Source organism: Lithobates pipiens, unplaced genomic scaffold (assembly GCF_037356315.1).
Source record: "Lithobates pipiens isolate NorthernLeopardFrog02 unplaced genomic scaffold, aLitPip1_a1.2 Scaffold_19, whole genome shotgun sequence".
Classification (NCBI taxonomy): domain Eukaryota; kingdom Metazoa; phylum Chordata; class Amphibia; order Anura; family Ranidae; genus Lithobates; species Lithobates pipiens.
In genome coordinates, this window is record NW_027507764.1 from 594,197,047 (window position 1) to 594,219,261 (window position 22,215).

Genomic DNA, 22,215 nt, shown 5'->3' on the forward strand with positions numbered 1-22,215 from the left:
TACACAAATGTCACCGAGGGGTGTACTTACTTTTGTGAGGTACTGTACCTTGACAGATGATTAGATGATTGTTCAACCTGCACAATAGCGGGAGATGCCCCCCCCCCCCCCCCCCCCCGTGGATTGATGTATTCTTCATGTGATGATATCTGATCACCTTCATTCCATTCTGTCCCTTGTGCTGATATTTCCTGTTCTTTGTATAATCAGCATGGAAACATCTCACATTTATGTCAAAGAACATTCTGAACTCCGAGCAGATAGAAAAGACACAACGAACGCCGATCTGTATTCATCAGATATAAATTTTATTATGTAATAAAAGAAATGTTAGTAAAGAGTTATAAGCCAGCGCGTCATTTCCGGAAAGTCGGTCCCTGAAGAGCTTTGCAGATCTATGAAGAGCCAATCAGAGGATGGTAGAGTCCTGGAGAGGGCGGAGTCACGGCTTCAACTTCTGGTAGAAAAGGAAGAAGAAGAAGGTTACCTACAGCGGACCTTCACCCAATAGGAGAAGTTATTTGCACCTGGCTCCTCCCCTTTCCTTATACACAATTATATTTAACCCCTCCCCCTCTCACACCTATATATATTATTATTACAATTATTTCTTTTTCGCAATCCATACACAATGAAACGCAACAAAATAAAACAAAACACACTTTTCTTTTTTTTTTTGAGCAGCGTTATTATAAAAATAAATATTGTTACTAAACAATAAATGTGTGAATTTTATTCTGTAATTTGTCCCGTTTAAATTGACACTAAAATTAGGATTCTGGTACAAAGTATCGCAAGTTATTTATAAATTAAATAAAAGGTTTCTTTTTTTTTTTTTAAATGTGCGTTTTTTTTGTGTGTGTTTTTAGCCCAGGTTCACATTGATGCGGTGCCGGAAATGCAGTGAACCCTCCCCCCCCCCCCCCCCGTGCTTTTCCTGCATCGCATCGCACTGTCCAATTAAAAGTTAACAACACCCCAAAAGCAGGTGACAAGCACAGTGCGTTTGTATGAAACGAATCACATGGGTATAAACGCCCACCACGCCATCCGACTCCGGTGTGGCTAAAGAAAAAAGGGTGACTGCACCTTTCTGATGCGGATGCGATGCAATTTCAGCCATCACTGAATAGAATCGCATTTGATTTACACAGGAGTGTGGTGCGATTCACATGCGGTGCCCAGTGTGAACCTAGGCTTAAATGCAAAATGTGTAAAAATATTAACAAAAAAAAAAACCCCCAAAAAGTTTGAAAATGAACAGTTAATAAAAAATAAAATAAAATAAATAAATCAGCAGGAAAATAATAGTTGAAAAGAGTAAAAAATAAATAAAAAACTTGCTTTAACCAACATCCTTTGCAGATCTAAGTTCTTCCCTTTGATCTGCAGAGGAATGAGCAGAAAGATATAAAAGTAACAATATGTAACATTGTATGTTTGTATAATGGAGTCTGGAATTGTGTTGTTTATAAAGAGAGAGTCGGATGCCTTTTTTATCAGCTAGATCTGCTGACACCTTCTCTGAGTATACAATAATGCGGCTTTGATTAAACACATCCAACAATTGCTGTATACTGAGGGGGTCCCAGCAGCAGGAAAAAGAGACTGGACATGCTACATATGTCCTGTGTACAATAATGACACTTTCTGGGGCATGTGTAGCACGTCCAAAGTCTGTAACTAGTTAAAAAATATTTTTTTTTGTACGTGTTTCTGACTTTCTGTGTCTAGCAGAGAATAGCTTTGTGCTCCTGGTGCCTTCCATGCGAGCGCAGATGTGCCACGGGGGCTTCAGGACCCGGCAGGGAAATGCGGCACATCTGGGCACACAGACATCGCGGGTATGGAGGTCCCGGGTCTCAGGTTGCTGTACATCTACAGATGTTGCGGGTCTCTGACGGGTAGACATGTGCAGTTAGTTTCGTTTCCAAATTGAAATTCAGATACATTTTTAGCTTTTTGGAAATTTGGATGTATCCGAATTTCCAAATTACAATAGTATCGAAATTTAAACTAATCCGAAATAACGAAACAAATTAGAATTCCAATAGCTCTCTAATCAAATCTGAATAGTTTTCAAATTTAATTTGAATAGTTTTCTAGTCAAATTCTAATTTGAATCCTTTTTTTCAAATTAAATTTGAATTTCCGAAGAGAATAGAATAGAATAGAAAATAAAAGGACTAGAAAATTAAAGAAAAGATTAAATAGAAAATAAAGGAATAGAATAGAAAATTAAAGAAAAGATTAAATAGAAAATAAAGGAATAGAATAGAAAATAAAATAATATAATATAATAAGAGTAAAACAAAACAGAATACAAAACAAAAGAATAGAAAAAAATAGAATAGATAATAAAGGGATAGAATAGAAATAACAGAGTAGAGTAAAATAGAATAGAAATTAAAGGAATATAATAGAATAAAATAGAAAGAATATAACCATCTTCTGAAATTCGGATTTCACATAAAATACATTTAAATGTGGATACAATAAAAAAAAAAAGACAAAAAAAAAATAGAAAAGAATAGAATAGAAAAAAATAATAGAATGGAATTGAAAAAAGAATAGATTAGACTAAAATAGAAGGAATAGAATACATTCAAATTAGAATAGAATAGAAACAATAGAAAATAAAATAAAATAATAGAATAGAAAAAAAATAGAATAGCATGAACAATAAAAAGGAATAGAATAGAGAGACTATAACAATAGAACCGTTTTCCAAAATTCTAATAAATTTGAATAGGATAGGAAAGAATAGAATATAATTAAAAAAACATAATATAAAAAACAATAGAACAGAATGTAATAGAATATAACCATCTTCCAAAATTTAAATTTTGAATGGGATTTGATTTGAATTTTCAAATACGGTGTAGAGAGATAGAACAGGGCTCCGTTCAGTGCTATTAGACAGTTAGTGTGCTATACTGTGTTATTCTGATTCCATTGTGAGTGTAGAATATTAGTTAATTGTGAATCTAGGGATAATTCAGTGTGACCATTCATCTTTACATTAGTGCACATGTAGGGATAGTTCAGTCATTGTGAGTGTAGTGACTGTTTAACACAGTATATTTTATTGTGTTACTGAAAGCTTAATACCATATAGTTCTGTGCGTTACTGCAAGTTTAATGCCCTATAGTTCTGTGCGTTACTGCAAGTTTAATGCCATATAGTTCTGTGCGTTACTGCAAGTTTAATGCCCTATAGTTCTGTGCGTTACTGCAAGTTTAACGCTGCATAGGTCTGTGCATTACTGCAAGTTTAACACTGTATAGATCCGTGCGTTACTGCAAGTTTAACGCCACTTCACCCCCGGAAGATTTTACCATCACATTGTGGAGCTGTTATCTCCCGGGCCCACTTACAGCTTAGCTGTCTGGGCCTTTTTAGTACATGTGCAGCCAATCGCACTGTTGCTATTTGCAAACTTTGTCTCAAGCGCATTAAGCGTGGCAAAAACCCCAACCATTTAGGTACCACATGCTCGACAAGGCATTTAACCTCCCACTACTCAGCCCATTGGCAAGAGCAACTAAAAGCCCCACAAAAGGGGTACAAATCTGTCCCTTCTCCTTACTCACCTCAGTCTGCCGCCGCTATACCTCAAGACCTCTCAGCATCCTCCACTGACAGGGATAATGGTATAGCGCAGGGTGTCCCAGGTCCTTGCAGCACATCTGCCAGCAGCACACCACCAGCTGTAGACTATAGCTGGCAAATTTCTCTGCCCCATCTGCTGCAGCAGAACAAAAAAATACAGTCCCTGCCACCCACATGCGCAAGCTTGTCAAAGCTGCTGGCTCTACCACTTCTGCCTTTCCACCTGGTGGATTTTGCCCCGTTATGAATTTGCAGAATGTGCTGTACCACAATGGCAGGTTCGCAATTCGCTATTTCTTTTCATGTGTAGCGCTGCTATTTTCACCTATTAATGCTTTATAATGTAAGTCTATGAGCAGTGTTATAAGTTAGTATTTGACTCCACCTAGCGGCCAATACAGGAAATGGACTCTAGCTATTTTCTTTTCCTATAGCACTAGAAAGATAACAGGAAGTGACTGTTGTTTATATTTTTTGCTATGACCTACCTACCCAGAATGCCAGGTGACCTACTCATTATCACCCTGTACTGAACTGCATACTGGGTAGGCTATAAAAGGACCCGCGCAGCCATTTTCTCTCTCTTTCTGGACGCATGGCCTGCCTGTAAGGACCTGTGAGGAGGTCTCCAGAGAGCGCAGCCTACAGCCACTGCGGAGCGGAACAATTAAAGACTTTGCCTGTCATCTGATCGCTGGAAGGACTGAGTGACCGGATCGGGAAGGATCCAGAGACACCTGTCGGAGCCATCAGAGGGACCATCGGTTCATCTTGCAGAGTGGAGCGGTGTGACGGAGCCGGCCGGCTAGAAGCAAGACCGAGTGTACGGGAGCAGAGCTGTTCCATTCTTCAGACCCAGTTTGGTGAGAGGGCTGCTGGCCAAATTTCATTACGCACTTGCATACACCTAGACTGTAACACAGTGTTGCTGGGACCTGTAGTCCCACAGAGGAGGATCTAATAAAGACTGAGTTTAAGCAGGCCTCAAGCCCACACTTCACTATACTATTGGCACTGTGTTAACCAGAACTGAACTAGACTGGAGGCAATTACAGGTGTACCACACTACAGGAACAGTTCCAATATTCATCTCGCATTAACCCTTGCTTGTTTCCACTGTTGGATTACAAATGTTATAACACAAATAGCTAGCATAAGAAAGAATATCAAAGACTGTATATCTCATTGCAAGGCCTTGCATCTTATTAAAGTAGGGGGAGCTCCCTAGTGGTTGTGTTGTACTATATTTATCACTTTGCATTTCTGTAGTCACTGGAGTGTGCTGGAAGTGGGAAGGTGCCCAGAGTCAGGCATAGTCACTCTGATGGAGGTAGGGGGGAAAACACCGCGCTATATTAAACTAAAGAAAGAGTGAAAACCAGCTGCCAACACTTCAAACAAAGCTCAAAAATATAAAACAACAAATAGTGTAGCGCTAATTTAAATATTGATATATTCACAAGGGAAAATATCTGTGTATAGACAATCATGTAGGCTGAAAAAAAAAAACAGTGGATAAAGTCCTCTATAATATAACTAATACACGTAAATTGTGATAAGAAATTTTCTTCAGAAAAGATAGACGTTTCACTGATCAGGTGTAACCAGATGTATCAACTTGTCTGAAGTGATCTAGAAGGTAGGTGGAATACTCTTACCAGACGGGGTGGACTCGCCAGTCTTACGACAGTTGAGTCAAAAACGCTTGGGGTCTACACATGGGACCGGATGATGGATTGGAAGTAGTCAAACCGGATTCTCGGAAGGCTCCAAACGGTGAAAAAGCCGTGGGGGGCGTCTCTCAGGATGTTCCTCAAGTTGTCCGGATCGGGTGCGACCCAATTGTATTTCGGGCCCCGGATGCCGGAGAGGTTCACAAGAATGGTAATGAAGAAAAAAAGAAAGCTCCAAATGGTGCAGGTCAAAAAAATAACCATCAGGTATTTATTTAAAAAGTCATGAATTATGACAAGTGATCACAAGAAGGACAAAATAAAAGCAATGTGGGGTGCTAGATGCGAGGCCGACGCGTTTCGACAAAGAGTGTCTTCAACAGGGGCATGCCATTCTTGTGAACCTCTCCTGCATCCGGGGCCCGAAATCCAATTGGGTCGCACCCGATCCGGACAACTTGAAGGAACATCCTGAGAGACGCCCCCCACGGCTTTTTCACCGTTTGGAGCCTTCCGAGAATCCGGTTTGACTACTTCCAATCCATCATCCGGTCCCATGTGTAGACCCCAAGCGTTTTTGACTCAACTGTCGTAAGACTGGCGAGTCCACCCCGTCTGGTAAGAGTATTCCACCTACCTTCTAGATCACTTCAGACAAGTTGATACATCTGGTTACACCTGATCAGTGAAACGTCTATCTCTTCTGAAGAAAATTTCTGATCACAATTCACGTGTATTAGTTATATTATAGAGGACTTTATCCACTGTTTTTTTCAGCATACATGATTGTCTATACACAGATATTTTCCCTTGTGAATATATCAATATTTAAATTAGCGCTACACTATTTGTTGTTTTATAGTCACTCTGAGCACTAGTCCCAATTGGAGACACGCTCTCAGGGCTTATTCAAGACAAACTTATTTGTACAAACTGTTGTGAGTATTCACTGTACTGTTGCACTGCGTTGGTGAAGCAATGCAGTTGCTGTAATCACTGTCATACTTGTTCTAGTGAAACCTTTAAGCCTACGATACATATATATATTTTTTTCAGTAAACATATTCTGTTATTTACTTATAAACAGTGAGTTTGTGTTATTACAAAAAAAATGGAACCCGAAGTGTCAGAGGTAAGGGTAGCTCCAGGTGTCTGGGATGGCCAGTGGGAAAATGAACAACTTTGCAACTCCCAAGGGAGTAGTGCACTACGCGTGTAAGGCCAATCCATCTCTCTACCATCACATTTAAGGCAATGTTGTGACATCTTCTGGTAAGGCAGTCAGCCGCAAAGTCCAAACAGAAGAAAAACAGCGCCAACCTAAGTGCAGTATTTTAGATCACAGATATTTATTTGTAAAGTAGTACACTCACTCTCTATCGGAATGGTTCAGGCACATCTCGTTTTACGTGTAAGAGAAGGTTCTGGGGGACATCACAGGGCTCCCGGGGAGAAGTGGTCCTCTTTTTGCTGTAATTTTCCGTCCGGTGGTGCCGGTGGTTCCCAGCGTCTCACGGCCCGGTATCGCAGCGTCAGGGAGGTCCGCTCGTTGGTCGTATGGGGTCGCGCTGTGATGACGTCAATGCACGCGTTCGGAGCATGCATGCTCCTTCCTCAGGCATCCGCAAAGTCCACATTACTGCTGACACGTGGTCCACCAAGCATGGGCAAGGACAATATATTTTGTTCACAGCACACTGGGTAACTGCTTGCAACTCGGAAAGGATGCAGGACAGGGCTGTTTTGTATCTTGTTGTGCCCCCATGTCTCCATACAGCTGGTGATGATGCCAGATTCATCAGCTCTACCCCCTTCTCCTCCATGCCCTCCTCTGCTGAATTATCCTATGATCCTCAAGTACCCCCTAAGACCCGTTCGAAGGGATATTCAATGAGTCAGGATAAAAGGTTCCATGCAGTGCATCAGCTGGTGTGTCTAGGGGAAAGGCACCATGCGAGAGCAGAGATTCTTGCAGCTCTGCAGGGACAGGCCCAGACATGCCATGCCAGCTGGAGCCAGGAATGGTGGTGTGTGATAACGGCACAAACCTCAGGTCCGCCCTTAGACAGGGAAGTTTAACACATGTGCCATGCTTCAATTTGGTGGTGTAGCATTTTCTAAATAGGTACCCAGGGTTGGAAGATCTGCTGAAGCAGGCCAGAAGAGTCTGTAGCCATTTTAGGAGGAGGGCACAACCAGTGCTCAGTTGGCTGAAATTCAGTGGGAATTCCACCTGACAGTAAACCGCCTGATTTGTGACATGCCCACCAGGTGGAACTCGATTTTTGCAATGTTGCAGTGGCTGCACATGCAGCAGAGGACTCTCAATGAGAACCTGTGTGAGTATGACGCAATGACAGGCTCAGGTTGGCTCAGCGCTTTTTTCCCCCACGCCAATAGCTGCTCATAAAAGATGGATGCACTGTACTGTCACTATTTGAGGAGGCCACAATGATGGTGAGCCGTGACAATGCATGCATCAGTGACGCAATCCCTGTTGTGCTCCTGCTGGAGCAGATTCTGCACGGCATTATGGACATGGCACTCGAGGCAGAGCAGCGGGACGAAGAGGAGGACTTCCTTTCTTTTCAAGGTCCACTTTGCAGACACCATTATTCCTATGCCACAGAAGACACATGAGGAGAGAGAGAAGGAGGAGGAAGAGGAGGATTCTGGCAGTTTCAGAGGCATTGAAGCAGAGGAAGACATACATCAAACAGTAAGAGATGGTTTTCCATCCGCAGAACCTTTGGGAGTAGTACGTGGCTGGGAGGAGGCAATTCCAGATACTATAATTCTCAGTGACCCCAAGAAGCCTGCTTCTCATACCTCTGCAAATTTGTGGTGCATGGGCTCCCTCTTGCGTCAAAGCCTGCGAAAGAACCCAAGAATACAAGAATAGGTGGTGTAAAGGAAAAGGATCACTATAGGTTGGCAACCCTCCTTGACCACCTTTATGAGGGGAAAGTCTCAGAACTCATCCCGTCTCCACAGAGAGTGCAGAAGATGAAATCTTGAGGACACCTTAAAGAGAAGTTTATCAAACGCTTTTTCTGACTTTGGTAGGTTACAGTGTCATGGAAAACATTATTTTTGAGGCTTCCGTTGGTCAAGAGAGGAGCGGTGGAGAAGGCAGCCGCCTAAGTGATGCATTTCAGAATTTTTGTTAGTCCTCCCCGCCCAGGGCTGTCCCATCAGCAGTGTCTGCATCACATGGTGGATGATTATCTAGGGGCAAAAACAGAGATGGAGAGCTTTCCAGTCGACGATCCACTGGGTTACTGGATCATGAGAATAGACCACTGGCCAGAACATGCCCAGTATGCTATTGAGTTGCTGGGCTGCCCTGCTTCCAGCATGCTTTCTGAATGGGCATTCAGTGCTGCTACTGATCATAGAACGTGTCTGTCCACAGACTCCATGGACCGTCCTACTTTTATCAAAATGAATCGGTCCTGGATTACCAGCAGCTCCAAAGCCCCTGATGCCGATGTCGCAGAATAAGTGTTTTTGGGATGTGGGACCTCTGCAGGACTTCTAGGCTGCCTAGTGTTGTGGGTGTTGATTTTATCTGGAAGAATGTTTTTGGTGTAGGTTTCATGGGCACAATCAACACCCAAAGACCAATTTTTCCACACTTGTTTGACAGGTGGATATCTTTGCAATTTTTGACAGCAAGGCCAATTCTTGCTTTCATCAAGAACACCTCTATAGGGTTACAGTGTGAAGGCGCCACCAACACCCAAAGAGAAAATATGTGTAAAAATATACTAAAGCGCTGATGTGAATAAATATTAAAATATGTGAGAAATAAATATTAAAAAGATAACTAAATAATATAGCTGCAATTATATATGTGAACTGGTACACAAAAATAAAATGTTTTAAATGAATAATTGCACTAATATTAACCTACTAATATTGCACAGTGTACCACCAAATTCAGTGAATAATTATGAACATATAGTAAACCATACAAAATATAAGAAATATATATGAAATTCCTTCTGTGTACTGGTAATAATAAAGTAAACCTTTGCCACCAGTAAAAAAAATATCTCATTCCACTGTGTACAAACCAAAATCTCTGCCGATAAATTCACATAAGTGGGACTAGATAATGAAGACTTAATGAGTCTTCTGAGCAACAGATGGTTCATTCAGAGATTGCACCGCTGAGTCCCATGCATGAACGTGCAACTTTCAGCAGGCTTCCATAACATGAGGAACAAGGAACCAACCAGACCATTGCGCAGATAATATAACAAAGCGATCCCTATTTAGTTAGGGGGGACCGCACTCATGCTTCCCCCCCCAGGATAGATCGCATGTGAAATGATCAGTTGCATGCAGCATAACGCTGGGATCTCCTCATACGCCGACAGTGCGCACACAACACCGCTGGTAACGTCACAGGCTCCTCCTCCCGACTAGTTTCATCACTAGACACGTGACTTTTTCAAGGGTGATCATGTGACGGACCTGATCGATCCTTATAGTGTGCATGCCGGTTGCCATAGTGACCAGGGAGTTCAATGCATCATCGTACCATTCTATGCGTTCTGCATTTCATTTCAAAAGCAACATAATATACAGAGTTACAATTTATTACACTTAAAATCCTGACAATATAACAAATGTTAAAACTTTAAAAAGAATGTCGTTTAAAGTGGTTGTAAACCCTTACAGACCAGGGCCATCTTTAATATTGATTGAACCCGGGGCAAACATTTTCTTGGGGCCCCCCTCCCTCATGCAATTTCGCTCTCCACCTCTGAGACATATAATAAATAGCAGCTAGACTTAAAATCAGTTTACTGTATCAGATCAGGCAGCGATTGAGATTGGTTGCCAGAGGTTACAGCATATCATTACTGCTTACTGGCTGGTTGCTAGAGGCTACAGTACACATTAAGGCTCACTGATTAGTTGCTAGCGGTTACAGCACATGATTTCTGCTTGTTGATTGGTTGCTAGAGATTACTGTACAGTAATCTAGCAACTGGTTGCTATAGGTTACAGTACATATTCTCACTGCAGGGGGGCATGATATATATGAATATCACCTTTATTTACATATCAATGACGCCAGCTTCAGCAATTTACATATGAATTCTGCTGCTATTTACATATGAATGACAGTTATTTACATGTAAACACAGGGTCTGCAGGTGAGTCACCTGTACTGGTTGACGCATTAGTAGCAGCACTTCACACTGAGATATTGGGACACAGCACAGGACCAAAACTTCAAGGGACAAGGGAATTTAAACTGGAATGGTTGGCAAGTATGAGGCAGCTGCTTTGGGCCCCACAACAATGACAGGGCCCAGGGCAGCTGCCCCTTTTGCCCTGCCTGTAGGTCCATGAAATATCTCCTAAACCTACACGGTTTAGGAGATATTTCCAAAAAGGCAGGCACTGCTGACTGAGCATGCCGCTGCTAACGGCGATATGCTGCTAGTGGCGGCTCCCGTGTGCATGTGCGGGAGTGACATCATCGCTGCTCTGGCCAATCACAGCGCCGGAGCAGCGATACCCGGAAGAAGATGGACGCTTTGTGCTACAGGGGACAGCGGGGACTTCGCTGGCTCCTGTGTCAGGTAAGTGACACATAATGGGCTACTATGCGATGCGATGCGATGCATAGTAGTCCATTATGCTTTACCTTTGCAGGGAGACAAAGAGGAAGTAAACCTATAAGGGTTTACTTCCTCTTTAAACCTACAATGATTGGCTTGACGTAGACTACATAATACACATTTAACCTGGGATCTCCCTCTGGTGGTGAAAGTTAAAATTACAACCCAAAAACAACCTCTACTCCAGAAACAAAAAAGGTTTATTTTAAAGGTGTTTGGCATTTTGGTTTACAGCACAATTATTTTTGTTATAACTCAGAATTTTATAGGCAGCTGAACGGCATTGGAATGGGAGCCAAGTACGCTCCAAGCGTAGCTAACATATTTATGGCCGAATGGGAGGAAGAGGCAATATATCTAAACACTCCCCCACAATTAATAATGTACCGAAGATTTATAGATGACTGTATAATATTATGGAATGAGGATGAGGACATCTTGATAGAATTCCTAAATAAATTGAATAATAATCAAAAAAAAAAAAAAACCCATCAAGCTTCACCTATGAAATTAGTAATACATCTATACATTTTTTGGATCTGGATATACAATTAACCAACAATGGACTGATAACAAAAACCTTTTTTTTTAAACCAGTTGAGAGGAACAGCTACCTACCTGTGGATAGCTGTCATTTTGATCCTTGGCTGATAAATATTCCAAAAGGGCAACTGATACGCTTAAAGCGGGAGTCCACCGGGACTCCGCGTTTTTTTTTTTTTTTTTTAAAAGCCAGCAGCTACAAATACTGCAGCTGCTGACTTTTAAATAGTGACACTTACCTGTCCAGCGCGCCCGCGATGTCGGCACCCGAAGCCAATTGCTCGCTCGGCTGCCGGGTCCCGCCGCCATCTTGGGTATGGGAATCAGGAAATGGAGCCTTTCGGCTTCATTTCCCGGTTCCCTACTGCGCATGCGCGAGCCGCGCGGCGCAATCCGGACGGTCCCCGCTGCCTCTGGGAGCTGTGTGTTTCCCAGCAGGCAGCGGGGCACTTGCTGAAGGGGGCGGGCGCTTGCGGAACGGGGGCGTAACCTACGCTCGTTCCGCAGAGAGCTAGCCCGGAAGTGGGTGCAGTTACCTGGATTATCCAGGTAACTGCACCCCCCTCCCCCCTGAAAGGTGCCGATTGTGGCGCCGGAGAGGGGGGGATTCCGATGAGCGGAGGTCCATTTTAGGGTGGACCTCCGCTTTAAGAAGAAACTGCACTGTTTTTTGGAACAGCCAAATATTGTTGGAAAAAAGTTTGTCCAATGAGCACTTCATAGAAGAAGAAATTAAAGCGGTGTTTCACTGTCTCAAACTTTTTTTTTTTTTTTTTGGCAAAATGCCAATCATTAATCTAATTAAATATGTCACTCACTTGTGCCGTTTTAAAAGACTTCCACACCTCAGTTTTCTCCGCAAAAAACGAAACAAAAAAACGTATAAAATCTCATGCTGCTGGTTGTCATTTTGCCGGTGGGCATGTGAAGCACACAGGCATCCTCTTCCGGGACACTGTGCTGCTGATGGACCAGCATGCACCGCCCCGTTCTATTGCCGATCTCGCGCATGCGCAGTTACTTCGAATTAGAGCGCCGTCAAAAGGATAGGTTGCCATCACAACGGGCGGCTTCGTAGGAAGTCCCGCCCCATTGTGATGGCAACGGAGCGCCGAAATCACGCGATAACTCGCGCCAGGCGGCCGCACAGACTCCTGGGAACAATCACAAAAGCTCCCAGGAGTCAGTGCGGATAGAGGAAATGAGGTTTTAGCCGCACTATCCCCGCCCATATCCGCAGTCCCCACATCCAGGAAGTGGACAGACTGATCAGCATAACAAAGGTACAGTAAAAAAAAAAAAAAGGGTCCATTTTTTAAATTAGAACATCCACATAATCATCATGAGCTATTGTCTTAAAATCGGGTGGAGCTCCGCTTAAAGGAGGTATCAGATCTCTCAAGGGATGTACTAACTGAAGATAAACAAATGCAGTATCAAGAGATTCCAATGATCATGGATTATAATATCCAGCATCGGCAGATTGAGCGAATATTTAAGAAGCACCGGTCACTTCTTCTAGCTGACCAACAGCTACGGAGTATTTGGCCAGAAAAAAAACACGATTTGTTTATAGGAGGGCATCCACTTTAAGAGATAATAGCAAAAAATGACCTGGACCCCCCCCCCCCCCCCCCACAAAAAAAAAAAAATCACAGGAATATACTTTTCTTCAATGAAAGGGCTTCTTCCCATGGAAGAAATGCTATGCATGTAAAAATACCAAGCAAAACGGTGAAAAACGCATAAATTTTAAATCTACCAGTAATAATAAAGAATATCAAATGAAAGATTTTGTGTCATGCAGAACTGAGGGGGGTGGTGTATGTATTACAATGCCCATGCTCATTACAGTATGTGGGAAGAACGAAACGCCCGGTGTGGAAACACATTTGGGAACGCATAGAAAATAGCAATAAAAAAAAAAAAGGTTTTCCCAAAGCCCAGCGTGTCACGCTGCTTTATGTCATGATAATAGCCCAGCTTTGCTCAAAATTTTGGGCTATTGAAAAATATAAACCACACTGGCGGGGTAGCAATAGGGTGAGAGAATTAGGTAAAAATGAATCAAAATTGATTTTTTTGAAATGTGTACTCTCACGCCTATGGGTTTAAACATAGATTTTGATTTAAACTGTTTTATATCAGATTTTTAATATATATATATTTTTTTTATTTTTTCTACCCCCAACATTGTAAACGCATATTTCCCTCGCCTATTCTGGAGTAGAGGTTGTTTTCTGGGTTGTAATTTTAACTTTTCACCACCGGAGGGAGTTCCGTGTTAAATGTGTATTAATATGTAGTCTACGTCAAGCCAGTCATTGTAGGTTTAAAGGGGTTGTAAAGGTAAATTTTTTATTTTCTACATAGGTTCCTTTAAGCTAGTGTATTGTTGGTTCACTTACCTTTTCCTTTGATTTCCCTTCTAAATGTTTTTTTGCTTTGTCTGAATATCTCACTTCCTGTTTCTCCTCAGTAAACTTCTCACCATCATCCGAGCTGGTGGTTAGTCAGCCAGAACAGCTTACTGAACAGCTTACTGAGGAGGAACAGGAAGTGAGAAATTTAGACAAAGAAAACAAAGAAAAAAAACATTTAGAAGGGAAATTGAAGGAAAAGATAAGTGAACCAACAATGCACTAGCTTAAAGGAACCTATGTAGAAAATAAAAAAAAATACCTTTACAACCCCTTTAAACTACATTCTTTTTAAAACGATTAAACTTTCAACATTTATTATATTGTCAGGATTTTAAGTGTAATAAAATGTAACTCTGTATATTATGTTGCTTTTGAAATGAAATGCAGAACGCATAGAATGGTACGATGATGCATTGAACTCCCTGGTCACTATGGCAAACCGGCATGCACACTATAAGGATCGATCAGGTCCGTCACATGATCACCCTTGAAAAAGTCAAGTGTCGAAACTAGTCGGGAGGAGGAGCCTGTGACGTTACCAGCGGTGTTGTGTGCGCACTGTCGGCGTATGAAGAGATCCCAGCGTTATGCTGCATGCAACTGATCATTTCCTATGCGATCTATCCTGGGGGGGGAAGCGTGAGTGCGGACCACCCTAACTAAATAGGGATCACTTTGTTATATTATCTGCGCAATGGTCTGGTTGGTTCCTTGTTCCTCATGTTATGGAAGCCTGCTGAAAGTTGCACGTTCATGCATGGGACTCAGCGGTGCAATCTCTGAATGAACCATCTGTTGCTCAGAAGACTCATTAAGGCTTCATTATCTAGTCCCACTTATGTGAATTTATCGGCAGAGGCTTTGGTTTGTACACAGTGGAATGTGACATTTTTTTTTTTTTACTTGTGACAAAGGTTTACTTTATTGTTACCATTACACAGATGGAATTTCATATATGTCTTATATTTTGTACGGTTTACTATATGTTCATAATTATTCACTTAATTTGGTGGTACACTGTTCAATATTAGTAGGTTAAAGTGGTGTTGCCACCAAAAAATTAAAAGTAATTAAAATTCATAAAAAAAAAAAAATTGACAAAAAAAAAATTTTTTTACTCACCTCTAAATACCGGTTGCTAGGGGGTCCCTCGTAATCTGCCTTCCTCATTGCCCAGGCTGGTGACATCACTTCCCCTCGCGCCGCACACATTCACCTGGGACCTGTCATGTGTCCCAGGTGACTGTACGGCGTATCACGGCGCCCTGCGCCGCTCGCGCATGCGCAGTGGGTGCCCGGCTGTGAAGCCACAGCCGGGTGCCCACAGTATGCATGACGGCGCCGCGAGCGGAGCGGGGAGCGAGGGGGGAGTGGGGCTTCGTTCCCCCGCATCGCTGGACCCTGGGGCAGGTAAGTGTCCGATTATTAAAAGCCAGCAGCTGCAGTATTTGTAGCTGCTGACTTTAAATTTTTTTTTTTTTAGGGGGTACCCCACTTTAATATTAGCACAATTATTCATTTAAAACAACACCCAAAGAACAATTTTTTTTTTTTGCACCCGTTACAGAAGTAGAAATCCAAAGTCTGTGGTAGAGACACCATCATTTTATCCAAAAAAAATCTCCAATCTTCTTCCCAGTGCCCTACACTGTGGCCTCATCATACACACCGGCTCTCCAAGATATTGCTTACAGGGAAAATGTCATTTTTTTTATTTTTGGGGCTTTATAAATGCAATTATTGCTGCAGCACCTTCCATACACAGTACAGATGCACCACTTTACAGATGGACTAAGGCAGGGGTGTCCAAACTTTTTTCAAAGAGGGCCAGATTTGATGAAGTGAACATGCTCGAGGGCCGACCATTTTGCTTGACATTCTTTAAACCATTAAAATTCAGTCTAAGTGTGTTCATCCGAGCACTAATACACGGCCCAACAAGAATTCTCTTGCCTTTGTGCTGTGTGTGGGGAACAGATGAGCTTGGGTGTGTTATTTGGATATACCGTATTTAATCGGCTTATACCACACACCTTAACTTTAAAAAGGAAGTCTCAGGAAAAAAAAATAAAAAATCTTACATTTTAAATAAAGACATGTGAAGCAAAATAAGGGTCAGTGCCCATCTGCAGCCCCCAGTGTATTGCCATGAATTCAGCCCCCAGCGTATTGCCATGAGTGCAGCCCCCAGCGTATTGCCATGAGTGCAGCCCCCAGCGTATTGCCATGAGTGCAGCCCCCAGCGTATTGCCATGAGTGCAGCCCCCAGCGTATTGCCATGAGTGCAGCCCCCAGCGTATTGCCATGAGTGCAGCCCCCAGCGTATTGCCATGAGTGCAGCCCCCAGCGTATTGCCATGAGTGCAGCCCCCAGCGTATTGCCATGAGTGCAGCCCCCAGCGTATTGCCATGAGTGCAGCCCCCAGCGTATTGCCATGAGTGCAGCCCCCAGCGTATTGCCATGAATGCAGCCCACACATTGCCATGAATGCAGCCCACACATTGCCATGAATGCAGCCCACACATTGCCATGAATGCAGCCCACACATTGCCATGAATGCAGCCCACACATTGCCATGAATGCAGCCCCCACATTGCCAGGAATGCAGCCCCCACATTGCCATGAATGCAGCCCCCACATTGCCATGAATGTAGCCCCCACATTGCCATGAATGTAGCCCCCACATTGCTATGAATGCAGCCCACACATTGCCATGAATGCAGCCCCCATATTGCCATGAATGCAGCCCACACATTGCCATGAATGCAGCCCACACATTGCCATGAATGCAGCCCCCACATTGCCAGGAATGCAGCCCCCACATTGCCATGAATGCAGCCCCCACATTGCCATGAATGTAGCCCCCACATTGCCATGAATGTAGCCCCCACATTGCTATGAATGCAGCCCACACATTGCCATGAATGCAGCCCACACATTGCCATGAATGCAGCCCCCACATTGCCAGGAATGCAGCCCCCACATTGCCATGAATGCAGCCCACACATTGCCATGAATGTAGCCCCCACATTGCTATGAATGCAGCCCCCACATTGCCATGAATGTAGCCCCCACATTGCTATGAATGCAGCCCACACATTGCCATGAATGCAGCCCCCATATTGCCATGAATGCAGCCCCCATATTGCCATGAATGCAGCCCCCATATTGCCATGAATGCAGCCCTCACATTTCCATGAATGCAGCCCCCCATATTGCCATGAATGCAGCCCACACATTTCCATGAATGCAGACTCACCATTGCCATCAGTGCAGCCTGATTCATGTCCCTCTGCAGCGTTGGAGGAGACAGGGAGGGGGGCGGGACGAGCACCGACAGACATACAGGAGAAACTCCTGTTTCTATGACGGCCTCTTTAATTGAAAGTCCCGCCTCCTGTGATGGACAAAACGGTTGTCCAATGGCAGCACAGGACGGGACTTCCTTTTACACAGGACGCTGTCCTGTATCCAGTCCACGGCACTCGTCCTGCCCCCTCCATGGCAGCTGAGCCAGCATATCTATCTTTTGTGGCCCCCGGCGATCGGGGATTCGTTGGGGGCCACAAAAGATAGATATGTGAACATGACCAGACGGGCCGTCCGAAACCGGAACGCGGGCCGCGATTGGCCCGCGGGCCGGACTTTGGACATGCCTGGACTAAGGGGACCCCCAGGCTCTATATTGAAAGGAATTTTTATATTTTCATTTTAAGCATCAATAAATCACTGCTGATTTAAAAATGACATTTTTTACAAACTTTTTTTTTTTCATTGATACATGTCCCCCAGGACAGTACCCAGACCCCCATAACCATTGTATGCCCAATGACTTTAAACGAAATAGGAAAATATTGCGCTAATCAAAAATGTGAAAAAAAAAGCAGCTACATACGAACATAACTAAATTCATAAATAAAAATAAACAATAAATGTAACGCTATGAAAGTGACAAGTATTAAAAAGAGAATCAATGAAGTCCTAATACTAAGTGAATACAAAGAGTCCTTAGAGTCCACATAGGACATGAAATATAATGTTTCACACGACGTAAAAGCTGCAAAGTGATCTTGAGGACATCTCAAAGCAGTGAATTCTAGGTAAAGAAGAACAAGATGGGTACTCTTACCCAAAACCATGAGGTCATACGGGCATAAAGAAATGGACGGATCCCCACAAGTCTAGCAGCCGTTGAAATTACTGTAGGTCTTCCGGTCGAAGGAGGAATGGTCTGTCTGTATCATCCACAGGGTTCCAATTTCTCCAAAGTTCCAGTAGAATGGACGGAAAAAATTCAACTCCAACCAAAAGCCAGGATAATAAGCAAGGCCAAACTCGTATAGAGGATCACATGAGGGACAAAAAAAGAAAAACAGCTTCCCATAGTGGTAGTCATGTTCCCTGTATTGCCTTCTTTCATGTGATCATGTTTTTATTTTAAAGGAATATCATTTTTTTTATCCTGTATTCGCTGATTTTATGCCAATAAACAGCCATCTTGTTATTTTTCATCTACACTAAACTAAATCTTTTTACAAACTTTTTTTTTTTTTTTTTTCATTGATACATGTCCCTCAGGACAGTACCCGGACCCCCATAACCATTGTATGCCCAATTACTTGCATATAAGCCTTCAAAATCGTCACTTTTGCTTTTTCATGTTCGGGTCCCACAGACTTTAATGGGGTTCCTTATTCGGATCCGAACGTTCCCGATGTTCGAAAAAGTTCTGGTGCGAACCAGGGACAGGGGGCCGTTCCTTACCGGGGATACAAGCTGCTCGGGGCTGGTCAGCTGACCATTTCACACGGACCATTCACATAAGTAGGAGTCCAGGCATGTCTGTGGCCTCAGAACCGCACACAAGGTAATGGAGTTTGACTCACTACAACATTTCTTTGGGTTCGTTTTAGTTTTACATCATTCAGTCCACCATTACGTGGCGGTTTTGCTTTTGGTTCTATCTTTTATGGGTACATTTTATACATAATTTCCCTGGCTGTAGTTTTTTTTTTTTTTTTTTTTAGCTAACACACTTCATATCACTCCACCATTCATCTCTTCACAGGCCTAGGCTCATCCTATTAATGAATACATTTATTTCACATGGGCTCATCTCCATACCCTTCCAGAGCAGTGTGTGGATTGTTAAGCAGACACCAGATTCACATGGTGGTGATCTGGTCTTCACCTGGCTGCTGTCTCTGGATGGGATTCCTCACCTCAGCCCCGGGGGGGAGATCATCATCCCTATCCCCCGTCTTCCATTGCACACAGGTTGGGGGTCATCACCATTGGGCTGTATTGTAAGTTACACACCTTTTATTTTGAGAGATTGTTCTCCGCTTAAAGGATATCCCATATTTATAGATATTCATTTCAGAGCACTCCTGATGATTGGCGTGAGCCATGAAACGTGCGTCGGGTACACATCGATCTGATGCCCAGACAAGCTCGGCTCACCATGAGCAATCGATCGATCATGTTCATTGGATTTTCATGAATGGATGAGTGTTTTTATGTAACTGTAATGATAATTATGTTGTATTTTGTATAATAACTATATATTCATACAAGTGTATCATAGTACATTGTGTCCTGTATCACAGACTGACACTCTTTACAACGTGATTTGTAATTAATGAATCATTTTATGAATGATTTGAATAAGAAATCCACTCAGTGACCGGCCTCACACAACGTCCCCTTCCTTCCTCTTCTGTTGTTTAACCACTTTCAGCCCCCCGGACCATTTTGCTGGTGAAAGACCAGACCACTTTTTGTGATTCGGAGCTGCGTCGCTTTAACCGACAATTGCGCGGTTGTGCGATGTGGCTCCCAAACAAAACTGACTTTTTTTTTTTTTCCCCCCACAAATAGAGCTTTCTTTTGGTGGTATTTGATCACCTCTGCGGTTTTTATTTTTTGCGCTATAAACAAAAATAGAGCGAGAATTTTGAAAAAAAAACGCATTATTTTAACTTTTTGTTATAATAAATATCCCCCAAAAATATATAAAAAAACATTTTTCTCAAGTCATCTTCCAGGACGGCACACCTGAGAGATGAGAGGCTCCTCCCTACAGGAAACACAATCAATCGACAGCTGTTTTAAGTCCCCACCCTTCCCCTTGATCCTCAGTTTTTGATTGTGTTTCTCCCTACACAGCGAAACTGTTTGTTTTTTTCCAAATGACCCGAAGCCTGGGGCTGGTGGTCTCCCCCTGGGAGCCGGACCACAAGCCTGGGAAGCCTCTGGGTCTGGTAGGATATTCTTGTCCTTCCTGGGGGGTTCCCCTATCTTTTCCTCAGGGCGGGCAGCAGAAATTGGAAGAGCCCCCCTGAGAGCTGAAGGACCCTGAGTACAGTGGTGTACCCAGAACTTCAGGGGCCATTATCCTGTCTCCCCCTCCTTACCTGTACAGGTGGCTGTTCAGACGGGGGTGCTGGCCATCGGTTCTTTCCAGGGGGATCTTGTCCCCGACTCCTGGGTCCCCGGTAGCTCGCGTGGGCTGCCGGAGAGGGCGTGGCAACAAGCACCCGCGTCATTTTCAAACTTCGGGAAAATGGCGGTGGTGTTCTTACCCAGGAGGGAAGACTGAGAGTCAGTAGGAGCAGGCGCCCACATCCTCCTTTCTCTAGAGCGAGGAGGCACCAGTTTACTACGGTGTATGTCTGCCTTAACCACCTCAGATATGAAGATGGGAATGAGGAATGGAAGGCATTGCCCCCCCCCATGTATATAGACTGACTGACTGGTACAGTGCAGGACACAGCCTAACCTAGCACCTCCCTATGGGGACAGCAGTTGGGGGGGGGGGGAGCACTTTGGCGGCTATCCTCCTTGCGTGTGGACCATAAGGATGGAAAAGCAAGCCCGCTGGCTGTGGCAAAAAGAGGAAGACGACAACGGTGAGTACTTTCCTTTCCTTTTGCCGTGGGAAATTAGCTGCAAAATCCCCAATTCCAGCCAGAGGGTTCCTGGGCATTTGAGATCTCACCTGGGGTCTGGATTCAAATAGCCCTTAAGCTTCTGCTAAAAACCCCAGCCGCAGCTCCCTCTTACATCAGAGAAGCTGTATGGTGGACAGGTGGTGCAGAGGAACGAGTGTGCCTAAATCACCTCAGATGGGAAAGAGGTAGGTAGGCCATTGCTCCCCCTTCCCCGTGTATATACTGACTGGTGCAGTGCAGAACCTGGGGTCGGGATACAAATAGCGCAGACGCCACTGCTAAAACCACCAGCCACAGCTCCCTCTTACAGCAGAGACACTGTGGTTATCGCAGCAGTAGGTTGCCAGCCTCTCCCTACATGCCCAGTTGTGGTACATTTAGTAGGGATGAATATAACGTACAGAGGGGACCTGGTAGATACAAAGTTACTTACAGGCCAGGTATACCACTGAACAAGTTATTAATTGGGCAGTGGTTGGTGGATTCAGAAGCTCCCCTGGTCAGCAGGTGCACTAGGTTACCGGCCCTATTAGCCCAGCTGCTAGGAATCTGAAGTTGCTTCACAATGTTTAAAAGCTGACCTAACATTCAAGGAGGGGCAGAGACCAAGCTACTGTGTGGCACAGTAGGGGTTCCCTTGTCACAGATCCTCCTTTTGGGGCTATAGTTAACTTTCATAAGCTCCAACCTCCCACTCCACCTTTACACTGTGTTTATATTATAGTGTAGGAGGTAAGAAGAAACTTTTTTTATTGGTTTGGGCTACAATCCACGCAGTGGCAGATCTAAAGGCGATTCATCATAGATCGCTCCCTACATCCTTTTAATTGAGGATTTTCTGTGCAAACCTATGCAAGAGCTACATAATTGATTGCTTGAAGCCTGCAAGTAGCTATTTACCTCCCAGGCTAAACTGGTAACCACCTCTTCTAGGGAGGTCTTAAATTGGTCTCTAGGGCTGGGCTCATTGAGACTTTAGTTGCTAATCAGCCCCACCTGGATATGTGCTGGCTAGCGTTTGCTCAGTCTATGGAGGTAAGGTAGGACAATAACTACTACTAATAGTAGGGTGTCCAACCATTTTAGGATCTGTTCCTTCTCTGGTGGTGAAGGTTTAGTATCTACAGCCCAGGCTATGCCTATGAAATAAATTGCCTGTTGGTTATTTCATAAAGGGATAGACCATGACTCCTCATTGGCTGCACACCAGTAGACCTCAGTAGTGAAGGTTTGTCCTTGCTGGGATGTTTTTGTGGCACAGCAGAAATACACATTGAGATTTGTGACATCTCTGCTTAATAAGGACTATATTGCTGTACATCAGAAATGCACTGCACTGAATCTTGTTTTCTGTCCTTTATATACTAA

At 43.6% G+C, this 22,215-nt stretch overlaps 1 protein-coding gene across 2 annotated transcripts in view; it reads right to left on the reverse strand.

Annotated features, from left to right (window-relative positions):
- Positions 1 to 22,215, reverse strand: part of LOC143997801 (uncharacterized) — a 96,527-nt gene that overhangs the window by 44,530 nt on the left and 29,782 nt on the right. The window contains exon 4 of one of the 2 annotated variants that reach the window (XM_077493608.1): positions 288 to 457. The exons of the other annotated variant lie outside the window; for it this stretch is intronic. Within the exon in view, the coding sequence (XP_077349734.1) occupies positions 451 to 457 (7 nt within the window). The 3' untranslated portion in view covers positions 288 to 450. Of the gene's footprint in view, positions 1 to 287; positions 458 to 22,215 lie in introns of those variants that run through there. 2 annotated transcript variants of the gene reach the window in all.